Source organism: Platalea leucorodia (genome assembly GCF_965183815.1).
Source record: "Platalea leucorodia genome assembly, chromosome: 12".
NCBI lineage: Eukaryota > Metazoa > Chordata > Aves > Pelecaniformes > Threskiornithidae > Platalea > Platalea leucorodia.
Genome location: NC_138834.1, coordinates 1,789,231 through 1,801,409, shown reverse-complemented (window position 1 = coordinate 1,801,409; position 12,179 = coordinate 1,789,231). Strand labels below are relative to the sequence as shown.

At 44.9% G+C, this 12,179-nt stretch overlaps 1 protein-coding gene across 11 annotated transcripts in view; it reads left to right on the top strand.

Moving 5' to 3' along the window:
• The first annotated feature begins 3,433 nt into the window (after nucleotides 1-3,433).
• GOLGA3 (golgin A3) overlaps nucleotides 3,434-12,179 on the top strand; it is a 31,152-nt gene continuing 22,406 nt past the window's right edge. For 8 of the 11 annotated variants that reach the window (XM_082325308.1, XM_082325317.1, XM_082325314.1 and 5 more), the window contains exons 1-5: nucleotides 3,434-3,542; nucleotides 5,400-5,759; nucleotides 9,382-9,663; nucleotides 10,560-10,672; nucleotides 11,172-11,863. In XM_082325308.1, coding sequence (XP_082181434.1) covers nucleotides 5,627-5,759; nucleotides 9,382-9,663; nucleotides 10,560-10,672; nucleotides 11,172-11,863 — 1,220 coding nt within the window. In that variant the 5' untranslated portion in view covers nucleotides 3,434-3,542; nucleotides 5,400-5,626. Of the gene's footprint in view, nucleotides 3,543-3,683; nucleotides 3,906-5,399; nucleotides 5,760-9,381; nucleotides 9,664-10,559; nucleotides 10,673-11,171; nucleotides 11,864-12,179 lie in introns of those variants that run through there. The other 3 variants (XM_082325309.1, XM_082325310.1, XM_082325311.1) reach the window with 3 other exon arrangements.

Below are 12,179 nucleotides of genomic sequence, written 5' to 3'. Positions count from 1 at the left end.
ATAGAAATGAGTCAGGAAAGTAACACTTTAAATACTTATCCATGCTAGAACAGACATGCTAAAATTGCTTAGGCAGAATGCTGCATAAATGTTTCACATATATAAATAAATTTTATAAGTAAATAAAATACATAAATAAAATATTAAGGCAGTCTTTAATAAAGCACAGACCTGAATTCTAGTTCCATAGTCTGTATTTAATACAAAATTATTTTTTTCCTCAGTGGCTGTGAGAGGAGAGCTGGATACCTGAGCCTGATTGCAGTCTGCCAGTAATAGAGCTATTTATATGTGGGTAGCACAGGTTTCTTTTTTAATGAAGTTTTTCCAGACTGAGTGACACCAAATAATAGAAAAATGTAAGCAGAAAAACATGCAATAAGCACAGGGAATTGGAACGTGGTGTTGTCAGTGGTTAGAGAACAAGATCTCTGCTAAGGAAATATTTAGAAAAACATGTTTGTAGCTATAATAGCTGTAACTGGAAAGCACCACGCCTGGGCTTTGTGCTGTGCAGAGAGTGCCACCCTCTGCTTCTGCAGAGTATGGAGCCTTGCTCTTACCTGACTCTTCCTCTTTCGCTAGTGCAATTCTCACACACGCACAGCGAGTTACGAAAACACCCTGCTGGATAGGTAACTCTGCAAATGGTCTGTCATTCCCTGTTAATTTTAATTGTTAGCTCAGCTCTCTAATTTGGCATTATATGCCTTTTCTTTTTTTTCTTGGTCAGAGCAAAGATGAATAAATTTGCCCTCCCCTTTTAGGGGCAAGGCCCTGTGGGTTCCTGAAAAAGACAATTCCTATTAAGGTCTGAGAGAGCTCACTTGGAGAGAAGGCGGCAGGACAGCTCCCGCACCCAGCCTAGCTGCAGGGTGAAAGAATGCTGCGGCTGGCTGTGGTTAAGGGACTCGTCGCCGTACCTTCTGATTTTTGTGTTTGAAGAATGAGGGAGTGCTCTGCAAGAGGAACATGAATAGACTTTGGGATAAGCCATGGGCTCTTTCTCTGCTGGAGACAGAGACTGCAGTTTACACAAACAAGTATCCTGCAAATTTCCAGGAATCCCTGCACTTAAAGGCCTCATTTGTGCTAGCATTTGACAATTTTTCCGGCTTTTTAAACAACTACCACAACATTCCCCTGTTGTGCTAAAACTTCTGTTACTGATGACAGATATCTTTCAGTATGAAGGCTTCTCTGTCTGGTTCAGGCAGCCTGTTCAAGCCCGCGGCAGCTTTGTGCCACGCTGGGGTGGTAAGGCTCCAAACAAGTGGTTATGCCTGTAGCTGGGGGGCTCGGTGCCATGTGGCAGACTAGCAAGCAGAGAAGAGATACTTTGGAGCTTTTCCCAAGCAATAAATTGTCCCAGAGAGATGCGATCAAAGTCAAGAGGCAAACATAGACAAATACTCCAACTGAACAGCTACATAAGTGATGCAACAGTTCTTAATTTGAGTTCTCTGCAGGAGGCAAAACTCAAACTGTTTACATTCTTAAAAGAAAATCAAAGCAACAGATTGAACGAAGATTCGGCATTCAAGTCTTCTTCACCATATTGTCCTTGACATCTTCTGTGAAGGAGTATCCAGCGAAGGTCGCTACTGAAGGATTTGAAACACTCGTTCATACAGGCGAGTTCTCGGGGATTCCTCTCAAATCTCAGCAGAGGCTCATTCTCTTACTGCCCCTTTCACTCAGCTCTCCTTCACCCACACAAATCCCACATGTGGTTTACAAGCCCGATGCCGAACACGCGCATCCAGCCAAGAAGGTCCGACTTCAGTTCGCGCTGGTGCTGAGCCGCAGCCTGGGACCGCGCTTGCACAGGCGCCCGGCTCAGGCGGCAGAACAGCAGGAGGCTGCTCTTCTCTGAATCCAAATCTGCTTTCTCCAGATACTTGTGCAGATCCCTTACTGAGACTGTGTGTGTGAATTTGCGAACAGGAAAAGGTGTTTCATTCAGTAGAGCCTCTAAGAAGATTGCGCTGAGGCGCACCCTACGCAGTCCTTCTTGATCAAGCTCATTTAGTCCCTCTCTGATCATCCAGCTTGCTAGCCTCTCAGATCCACGCATTTGCCTTGAAAATAGTCCTCTTCCTGAATTAGTTTGTAATGTTCTCTTCCAAATCATGCCTCGAGGGCTATCTCTGCGTAATGTGCGCAGGAAAACACTCAGCTACTGTCATTAGCAGTGTGCCAGGAGCTGGGTTAGCAGGTTTGCAATTTAAGCAGTTTAGCCTTGCTGACGGTTTGGGTTTAACTGCCTTCCTGACTTGTCCAACAGCCTCACGTCTTCCTAGAGAAACAGCTTAGCGGGTTCAGGTTCATATTAATTATTGTCATAATAATTGATTGGGACAGGTTGATAAAAGAGGAATACCTGGAAAAGCAGACTAAATATGTTTACCTGGCAATTACATTTAGGGTGACAATATGACATTAGAAGGCATTTTCATGATGAAAATAAAAATGTTGAGAGTTTTCTGAATGGCAGGCGGGGGGCGCGGGCAGTGATGCGACCTTTCCACAGACACCTGGTTTTCTGTACCCATTTACTGAACCATTTCTGGTCCATACGGAGACTCTGGCAAGGTTAGGAGGAAAATCTACCCAACCAATAAACTGTCCAGCAACCCCCAAGTAATCCCAGGGTACCGAGATAAGGTACTATACTAATGGGAAAATCTACACGCAATAACCGCCGACGTAAGCGTGGGACACAGCTGTGTGAAATACCACTCCGATGCACCGGTGCCCGGTACCCCGGAGGGCTTCTGGGGTGCCCAATGCCAGAAAGATGCTGAAAACTTTGAGGAGTGATTTATGGGGAAAGGGCCATCAGGGATGCTGGAAACACGACATTAACAGGACGCAGCGTTGAACTGCCCCGACTGCAATCCAGTAGATGGTAACAGTAATGCAGGAACGTCAGTGATCCAGATAGCGAAGGCTGCAAGGGGCGCATCGCTTCTATACGCAGGTGTCATTTTTAATTTATGCACCGATTTAATTTTAATCTATGCGAGTCGGCTCTGGCCTCGGGGCCCTGCAGGGAGGCCGGAGGGAGCCGGTAAGTGCCCCTCGGCCGGCCTGGCCCTGCCCGCGCCGCGGGGTCCCCTCCGGGGAGGCAGGGCCCCGCCGCCCCTGCGGCCCCGCAGCGAGGCCCCGGGCGGCGCCGGGGGGGCGGGCGCCGGGGCAGCCCGGGCGGGGCGGAAAGCCGCTCCCCCCCCCCGCCCGCCGCCGCCGGAAGAGTCCGTCTGCAAAAGCCGCCGCCTCGCCAGCGGGCCCGGCCGCAGCGGCCGCCTCCCCGGCTGCGCCAGGCCGCCGCGGCTCCCCGCCGAGCGGCGCGGGGCCCGGCTGTGCGGGGGCGGCGCGGCCGCGGGGCGGAGGGGGCCGCGCCCGGCCCGGCCCTCGGCGGCGGCGGCGGCGCCCGACTGGCGGGGGAGGGAGAAGCGCGTTGCACCGCCGCGCCCGCCCCTTCCCGGCGGAGGCAGCGCCACGTCTCGGGCAGGAGCCGGGCGCCAGGCGGGCGGCCCCAGGTCTGCGGGGTCCGGCCGGGACGCGGGGCGGCGGGGCGCGGGGGCGGCCGAGGCGCGGCCTCAGGCCGGGGGGTCGCGCTCGGGGCCGCCCGCCCTCCCCGCGGCCTGCCGGGGTGCGGCGAGCCGCTCCGCGGGCTGCGGGCCGCCGGGGGCCTCTGCGGGGCCTCTGCCGGCGCCCCACCGCGGTGCCCCGGCGCCTGCCCAGGGACCCCTCGGGCGTGCCTCGCCGGGCGGCGCCCCCGGGCTGGGACAGGGCTCCCTTGCCCTCCTGGTTATCGGTGTTTTAAACACAATCGGTTGTTTTCGTACAGCTGCTTTCCCCGTGAGGATACTGCTGGGTTCCCGTGGCGTGCGTACATCTGTGTGCGTGTGTGTGTGTGTCTCTGCTGTGCTCAACACCGGTACAAAAGGACTTCGAAGCTAAAATGCTTCAACCTTTAATATTTGGGAATGGGTTGTACAGGAGAAAGCCGTTCTTTGTTAAAAGATGTTTTATGAGAAGGATAGCAAACCGTCTAATGTTGGCTGGGTTTTGCCAAGGTGTAAGCGGTCTAAGTTGTGCTTGCCTTTTGTCTGTAATTCCTCTTTGTGGCCTGTCACGTAGTATCTATCTGCCGTACAACAGCTCTTCTGCCAGAAGCTTTATTGTAAGCTTTGTTATACAGAGAAGCTTTTAAAATCGGTAACAAATCAGAGTGAAGGTATTAATCTTTCTGTTTGCTGGAGGTTTCTCTTTTAGAAACGTGCTCGGGGTTTCTGGCTCCTTCACGGCTCACCCACGTAAGGGTCACCTGCGTAATCGCCCAGTCCTGTGTGTCCTGAGCTGTTAGCAGCTTCAGGAGCGTTTGGAGATGACTGGTGGCATTGCTGGCTGAGCAGGGCAGCTTGGTGCAGTAGCAGTTACACAAGTGCTCTCTGGAGATATGGAAGGAATGTTGCTCAAAATGTTTGTGTTCGTGTAAAAAGGCAATTAAAATATTCCTGACTTGACATTTTCCCCACAACCCCCCCTTTTTTAAAACTGGGGATTTCGTATGTTTCTTCAGTAAATAGGAACCATAACATTTTGTAATCTGAATTCGGCTGTTGGTAACTATTTGAACAAAATTTAAATACCTGAAGTGACAATGTACAGATTGTATTAGTTGGCTGGGTCTATACCCAAAGGTAAGATCTGAAAGCCTGGAGAATCATTTGCAAATTCTATAAACTGTGTTTGGAAATCCTCCTCTTGACTCGCCATAGGAGAAGGCAGCGTTGAACTGCAGCCCAGGCCGTGCTCCGACTGCCAACGCGTGCTGTAATTAGTAGTTCAGGCTCTGTACAGTGATACATCCTCGTTGCTCTGCAGACAAGTAAACAGTAATGACGTAATATAATTTTAAAAAATTAAATCTGAATTCCATACTGCATTCTAACTGCAGACATTGAAACTTAAATGGGAGTAAGTCCTTGAAATGAAATATATGGTATGGAAGTCCAGACTGTAATTTACAGAGCAAAATGCTACTCTGAATACTGCCTCGCTTATTAAAGCAGAGGCCAAGGAGGCATTTCCATTAAAAGGGACAGTGATCTTAAATCTTGTCTCGCTGAATGTTATCTTGTTGCATCATTACGCTGGTGTATCAATGCTACTGAAAAAAAAGTGATAATAAAAAAGCTGTTAAACAGATCCCTTCTTATTCACAAAAGCTGGACACTTGGTTGTATTTCGTTGTCTCTGTTATTAGCCCATGTCCTGGTTCTGTGTGTTGAAGTTGGGCTGGTGGGTAATCTGTGAGCCCTACTTTCATTTTAACTCATATTTTCAAAGCTCTAAGAAATGTTTGTAAATTTACTACATTTTGTTTCTAGAGGATGCAGCTCCTTGGTGATTACAACTTTGGCTGCGAGCTGTTTTCATGATCTCCTGGAATTATCGGCTGCCTGCTGCACACCGACAGCTGTAAAGCTCAGAACTGTGTCCCTGTGTAACATCTTCATGCTGTTGCTGCTGATGGAGAGAAACAGGACTTGGTAGTTCACTTGGCGGTAAATTATTCAGAAGAAAAACTTCCCAGGGATCTGGATCGATTTTTACCATGGACTCCTCGTCTGTCCAGCAAGACATTCACCTGCAGGACAGAAGCAGTAATGGGGCCCCTAGCAGCTCTGAAGAACTTTTGGATTGCAAAGACAAGTCAGATTTGCCAGTTACAACAGATGAAATTAATAGTAAGTTACTTCATACGCACCAGATCATTTCCTCGTCTTACCCAAGCTTCTCTACAGCTATCTGTTTTGTTGTTCAGGTGATGCTGAACGACTTTTTTCCTTGAGGTCAGGAATTTCTTGTACAGCAGTTTTAAGCAAGTTTGGTGAAGGCCATGGCTCTGCGTATGAGAAAACTGTCTTTTGTTTTAAAACTTACTCTTTCCAAACAAAACCAAACTGTTAACTTAAGTACTATTGGCTGTCGGTTGAGTGTGTGTCGTTCAGGGTGTTACTCTGTCTTCTGATAGTGTTTCCAAGAGTGTGTACCTGAAATTCTTTAGAACCAACAGTTCTGAAATGCTTGTTATGGAGTAAGCTCGTGATTGGAGTACTTTATTCTGGCAGAAAGAAATTTTCCTAATAAATGAAATTGATCAGGCAAAAACCAAAATGTACTTAAGAAGTTGCTCTAAGCTTCCATTTATGGAAGAGAGATGCTGGCATGTACTCCCCAAATTATCTCAAAATAACTTTTATATGTAGGCAAGCTCTATAATAAAGTAATCGTGCAGCTGTTTACAAGAAGCTTAAGAGAGTGCTGATCTGAGTAGATTACAGAATCAAACTTAGGTTGGAAGGGACCTCTGTGGGTCGTCTCGTCCAAATTCATGCTGTGCAGACCTAGTTTTGAAGCTAGATCAGGTTGCTCAGGGCCTTGTCATGTTGAATTCTGAAAATCTCCAGAGAGGGAGGTTCAACAGCCTCTCCACCCATTCCAGTATTTAACTGTGTTCATTGTGAAAATCTTGTCCTTGTATTGAATTGAAATCTCCCGTGTTTCCACTACAGGTGTCTGAGGATCTGTTGGTACATAAGGATATGGTGGTAGATGGGTGGAGGGGGTGTATATGTTGTGGCTGCGTAGATACACAGAAGTCCAGAGGGTCCTTACGTAAAAGGAGGTGATTGTGTGATGAAGTTGTTAGCTTTCCGCCCTCCTCTCGTACCGCAGATTTGTCATCTTCTCATAGGCAAGAAGGTGGAGGCCCGAGACTTTATTTGCATTTCTTACGCTGCCCATTATCAGGCTGGCAGAGTGTAGCTATATGATGATTCATTCATCTTTTATGAAGTTGGAGATCACACTTTCCTGTTTTCTCCTGTGTTGGACATCGTCCAAATAATTGAATTGTGGCTTACAGATATATAGTGTGTCTTTCTACTGTTTTCAATCTAATTGCATCTCCTCCCCCACTGTTCTGAAAAGACAGCAGTTGTATTGACACTACTGCAATTAAATTACTTTAGTTCAAGGCAGCGTTTAGATTCTGAGTGTCTCATGGCCTCAGGAAGTTGCCAGGAAACAATTCCTCCAAATTTTGCTCCAGCATCTCTTTTGTATATGTATACCACTCACAGTTGTGAAGATAAAAATGTAAATAAAATATAAACGTGATGCAGTAATACCTGCAGTTTCTGAAAGGTGGGCAGAAACAGTATTTCTGAATGTGCCAGGTGTCGTCTTATTTTTGGCTTCTTGTGGCTATTCTTAGCACTGACATCTACTTTAAATTTGGTTTTGACAATCTTTTAGTTTTAAAATGCCTTAAACCCTGACTTTGGTTAGTCATTAAAAAGGCAGTCCTGTCTTCTGTCCTCCTTTGCATCCTTGTTGCACCCATCCCTTCCATCGTGCCTGCAAGTGTTGTTGTGACCACACAGTGAACTAAATCAGAGAACTGATTCAGGCTAAAATGGCCTGAAAATATTCTCTGCGTGACAAATAAGATACTCAAAAGTGTTTTAATTCAAATCTTAGAGAGCCAATAGGTTTTGGCAACCTAAGGTTGAAAACTTTTTATTTTTACCCCCATTCAGTTTCCTCTGAGCTCGTTCACTGTACAAACATCTGTGCTGGCTTAAGGGAGGGTGCACCGCAGAGGTGGGAACAAATGGTGAGGGGTGGAAATTCACCTTTTCCTCTTTAAATTACTCTGAAGTGGAATTTGACTCCACTTAAAAGGAAACCTTTTGCTTTCTTCAATAACAAAAGGGAACACAATTAAAAAGTCCTACCTACCTTCCTGTAACTTTTTCCCATGTGGCTTATTTGATTTCCGGGTGCACTTTAATGTTCTCCACATACATGAAGGTTAATAGCTTTACTTCTGAATCGTTTTGCATGCAGAAGTTTGTAGTGATTCATTATGGGGGGGGGGGGGAGTTTAATAGTAATATGTTAATGGGCTGGTGTAAATCAATAATTAAAGTTTTATTGAATCATTGTAATCAACCTTCTGGCTCCAGAATATTTCTGGATATGAATCTTAGAAACACTTCGTTTTGGGAGGAGCTGTTTCTCAGTTCTGGTTTGTTTGGTTTTTTCTTTCCCCTACATCATCTTTGAGCAGACTTTTGAGAAAACCAAACTGCTTATTCAAGTCTGTAGCTCTGAGAGGAGGAAAAAATAGAAAGAGGAAGCTTGATTTTGCCACTTGCAAATACTTCGTGATCATAAATGTTAAATATTTTCAAAGATCTTTATGAAAAAATAATGAAATCTTCCATAGTATTCCAATGAATTCCAGTTACTCCAGTGATACATGGTGTGGGAATGAACAGAAGACAGTGGCTATTTCAGTACCGTGCTCATTTGAGATCTATACTAATGCACTTGAAGTTAGATACACAGTTTTGTTGCAACAGAAGTTTCATAAATGTAAGTAGTCCCCAGCCAAGTGAAGTAGAAATGTGTGAGAAGTCCAAAATATGAACCTGTGAAGTGTTGAACTGGTTTTGAAGATGCATTTTTCCTGATGGAAAAATCTGATGTTAGTTAGTGGGGATAAAATTGGTATTAAAGTGGTTCTTGAATTGCCTTTTAATTGGTAGATTTATTATTTTGATGCATGTGAGCTTTGCTACTGTACTTTTGGTGAAGACATCCTATTTGAAAAAATTTAAACTCGGTCTAGCATTGAGAACCTCTGCTTGGCCCAGGCTGGGTGCCGGGATGGTGGCTGCTTTCTCCCCAGTGCCCAGCAGCATAGCAAATAGCTGAATCATTCAGCACGGCCTGCAGTTGCTGAGTCTTACTTGTAGTAGGTTGCCACTCGGTGTGACACAGATTACATTACTTACACTGTTCCATGCTTCTAAACCTAACAAGATTTAAAAACCCCTGTGAGGTTTTGAAGATATTTTACAGAATCATAGAATCTTGGAAAAGACCTTTAGATGATCAAGTCCAACCATTAACCCAGCACTGCCAAGCCCACCACTAAACCATGTCACATCTGCACGGCTTTTAAATCCCTCCAGGGATGGGGACTCAGCCCCTGCCCTGGGCAGCCTGGGCCAGGGCCTGACAGCCCTTTCGGTGAAGAAATTTGTCCTAATATTATGGTTACTTTTGAGGTCCTGCTTGAAGGCAATGTAGTAAAGCAAATGAAAGGTACTTGTTCCAGTCTTTTGAAATGGAGAATCTAAAGTCCTTTATAAAATTCCTCCTGCCAGTTGCTGTCATTAGCAATTTCCATATTCTTACAGTCTAAAGGCAATAGTGGTAGCATTGTATTTGGGTGGAGGGGTGAAGGTAAATGGGGTGGCTTACAGTGTAGCTCAGTGAAACTTTCTTTTCCAGCTACCAGTATTAACATCAACGAAGTGCCAAATGAAGAGGGAAGTCTGGAGATAAACAGCAAAGTGGATGCCTGCCAGAATGGGCCAGAGTCGCTCTTCCCCGACTCTCCGGTATCTTTTGACCCCACCAGCAGTGCGCAGGGTCAAGAGTCATCCCCAGGTGTGACTGGTTTCCATGACAGCCTAAGGAGGTCTCAGGGAACTAGTGCTGAGGGCATAGTTCTTAGAAAAGAAGCTTTGCAGTCTCTCAAACTAAGTCTACCCATGCAAGAAACTGAATTGTGTAAGCATCTGTTTACGGTGGTGCCCCTGCTTTCTCTTGCTGCATAAAGCTTTTTACTCTGAGCCTGGCTCTAGAATCCTATAACATCATTTAAGCTTGGACTAAACTTTCTTTTTGCAGTAAGCTTTTATTTTGAACTACAATTCATTTTCTTTCAGTAAATCACCCTCTGCTGCAGCTAAGGCACGTGCCTTACAATTTAAAAATTGTTCTTACGCTGGAGGGGAATTTATGCTTTCTGGGGCTAAAGCTATTCTAATCTTCTTGATTATTAGGAGTAACAGGTGACATAAAAAAAAACAGAACAGCAGAACCAGGTGATTTTAAACTAAGTAATAAAGGGAGGAAGAGAAGAGCAATAAAGGGGAGAGAAGGGGGAAGCCTTTATATTAAGGTGTCTGCTGCAGGAGTTTTCTGAAATAATGTTTTTTAAGCCTTACTATGGGAAAGATTTAATGTGAGTTAACAAAAAGTAAGAAAATATATTTAGGGGGCATCTTTGTCTGAGCTGTAGGGAATGAGTGGACTGTGTAGGTCTTGCTTAGTTTTATAATTCCAGTACTGTCAGAAGTGCCAGACAGGTGAGATTAAATGACAGCAATAGTTTTATTCTTGCTGTATAATCATATATACATATATATGCTGTATAATCATATATACATGGAGGAACTACAGCGTTTGCAAACTGAGCAACGGAAATACACAGGCTTTATCAATGCTTACACGAGGATGTATTAGAAGAGGGTATTCTGAGGTGCATGCCAATGGGCTTTCTCTGCATTCCTTGCTTAAGCATGAAGCATGTTGCTGATGGTAGAGGGGGCTTTTTCCTTTTGCATCAAGTTTGCCTGTGTTGGGGTTTTCTGTTTGACTGTAAAGCTACCTTTCACTTACAGGCTCAGTAGAGTCTTCACTCCCATTGGAGAAAGAAGAACAAATAAGACTTCAAGCAAGAAGACGGCTAGAAGAACAGCTCAAACAATACCGAGTGAAGAGACATCAAGAAAGAGTGAGTACCACACAACAGATCTTCTAGATTCAGTGTGTTGTTGAGAAGCTTGAAAACTTTATCCTTTGTGCTCTAAATTACTGTTTTCTCTGCTTTAAACATTCAGTAGTTTTCTCAAATGTGAGAAAGAATTTTTTTTCTGCTGGACATGCAAAATTTGGTTCTCTGTTAGCTCATCGGTAACATACCATTTTGTGCTACTTACAAGGTGGGGGGGGGGGAACAAACCCAAAACTTAAGTAACCTAAATGTTAAATTTTTCCTATATTTTTCAGTTAGCTTTTGGAGTCTACCTTGATCATTTTCAACGCGCATATACTGAGCCTTGATAGGGTTGATTGCTGATGTAATTTACCTTGTTTAGGAAATGATGCATGTATTGAAATATTAATGTAAATGTGTAGAGCTTTGTGTATTAAGTTCTACAGCAAAATAAGTCTTTGATGCTAGTTCAAATGTAACGTTCTGGAATTTATTGTTGACTCTTTGCTTCTTTTAGTCGAATCAATCTGCATCCAAAAACCGGCCCTCCAGCACCCTAGATCCCGAGCTGATGTTAAATCCAGAAATCTTGCCGAGAGCTAGCACTGTAGCAATGACAAAAGAATACTCCTTTTTGCGGACCAGTGTCCCCAGGGGGCCAAAACTGGGTAGCTTGGGACTTCCAGCATCCTCAAAAGAGAGAAGAAGTTCAAAATCTAAGCCCAGTAAGATCCGGTCCTTGGCTGACTACAGAACTGAAGATTCAGGCTCTAGAGACACTACTGGGAATTTTGTGGCTACTGATTTATCTGGTGGGACTCTGAAGCAAAGCAGAAGCGGTCCAACATCAGTTGTTTCTGAGATTAGTCTCCCCTCTGACACGGATGACCGAATAGAGAATTCCTCCTTGGCAGGAGATAGCGTTTCAGAGATTGATGGGAGTGAAGTGGGAACGAGGCTGGATGGAAATGAGAGTGACAGCTCTACCTACAGCAGCGTGTCAGGAAAAGGGCTGTATAACAGTTTACAGAATGCAGAAGGCAAACAGGGTATTCCATATACAATAAATGGTCAGAAGATACATCCTGATGCAATGGGGCAGTTTCCTTCCATCAGTGAGGTGCTGCAGGCTGCGGCAGTGGAGCATCAAGCCCAAGAGCAAGAAATTAATGGAGAAGTACGGAGTAGGAGAGACAGTATTTCTAGCAGGTAAGAAAGATCACTGTGTAGCAAGGTCATTATTAGGCATTACACTTTCTTTTAATAGGCAGCCTATTACTCTTACCTTCTGCTAACTTTGGATCTGGTTTTAACTTACATTCATTGTGATCAAATCTGTTGTTAATTTACAGATTCTAAAAGAAACTGAAAGGTCACTTCACTTGAGTACCTATTTACTAAGTATATCTTTAGAGAAAGATATTTTTGCCACAGGCTGCGTTTTAAACATACTGCTAGCAGTCGTGTCTATCTATTTACTTGTGAAGCAGGCATTCATTCACTGAATCGCTCATGTGGCATTGGT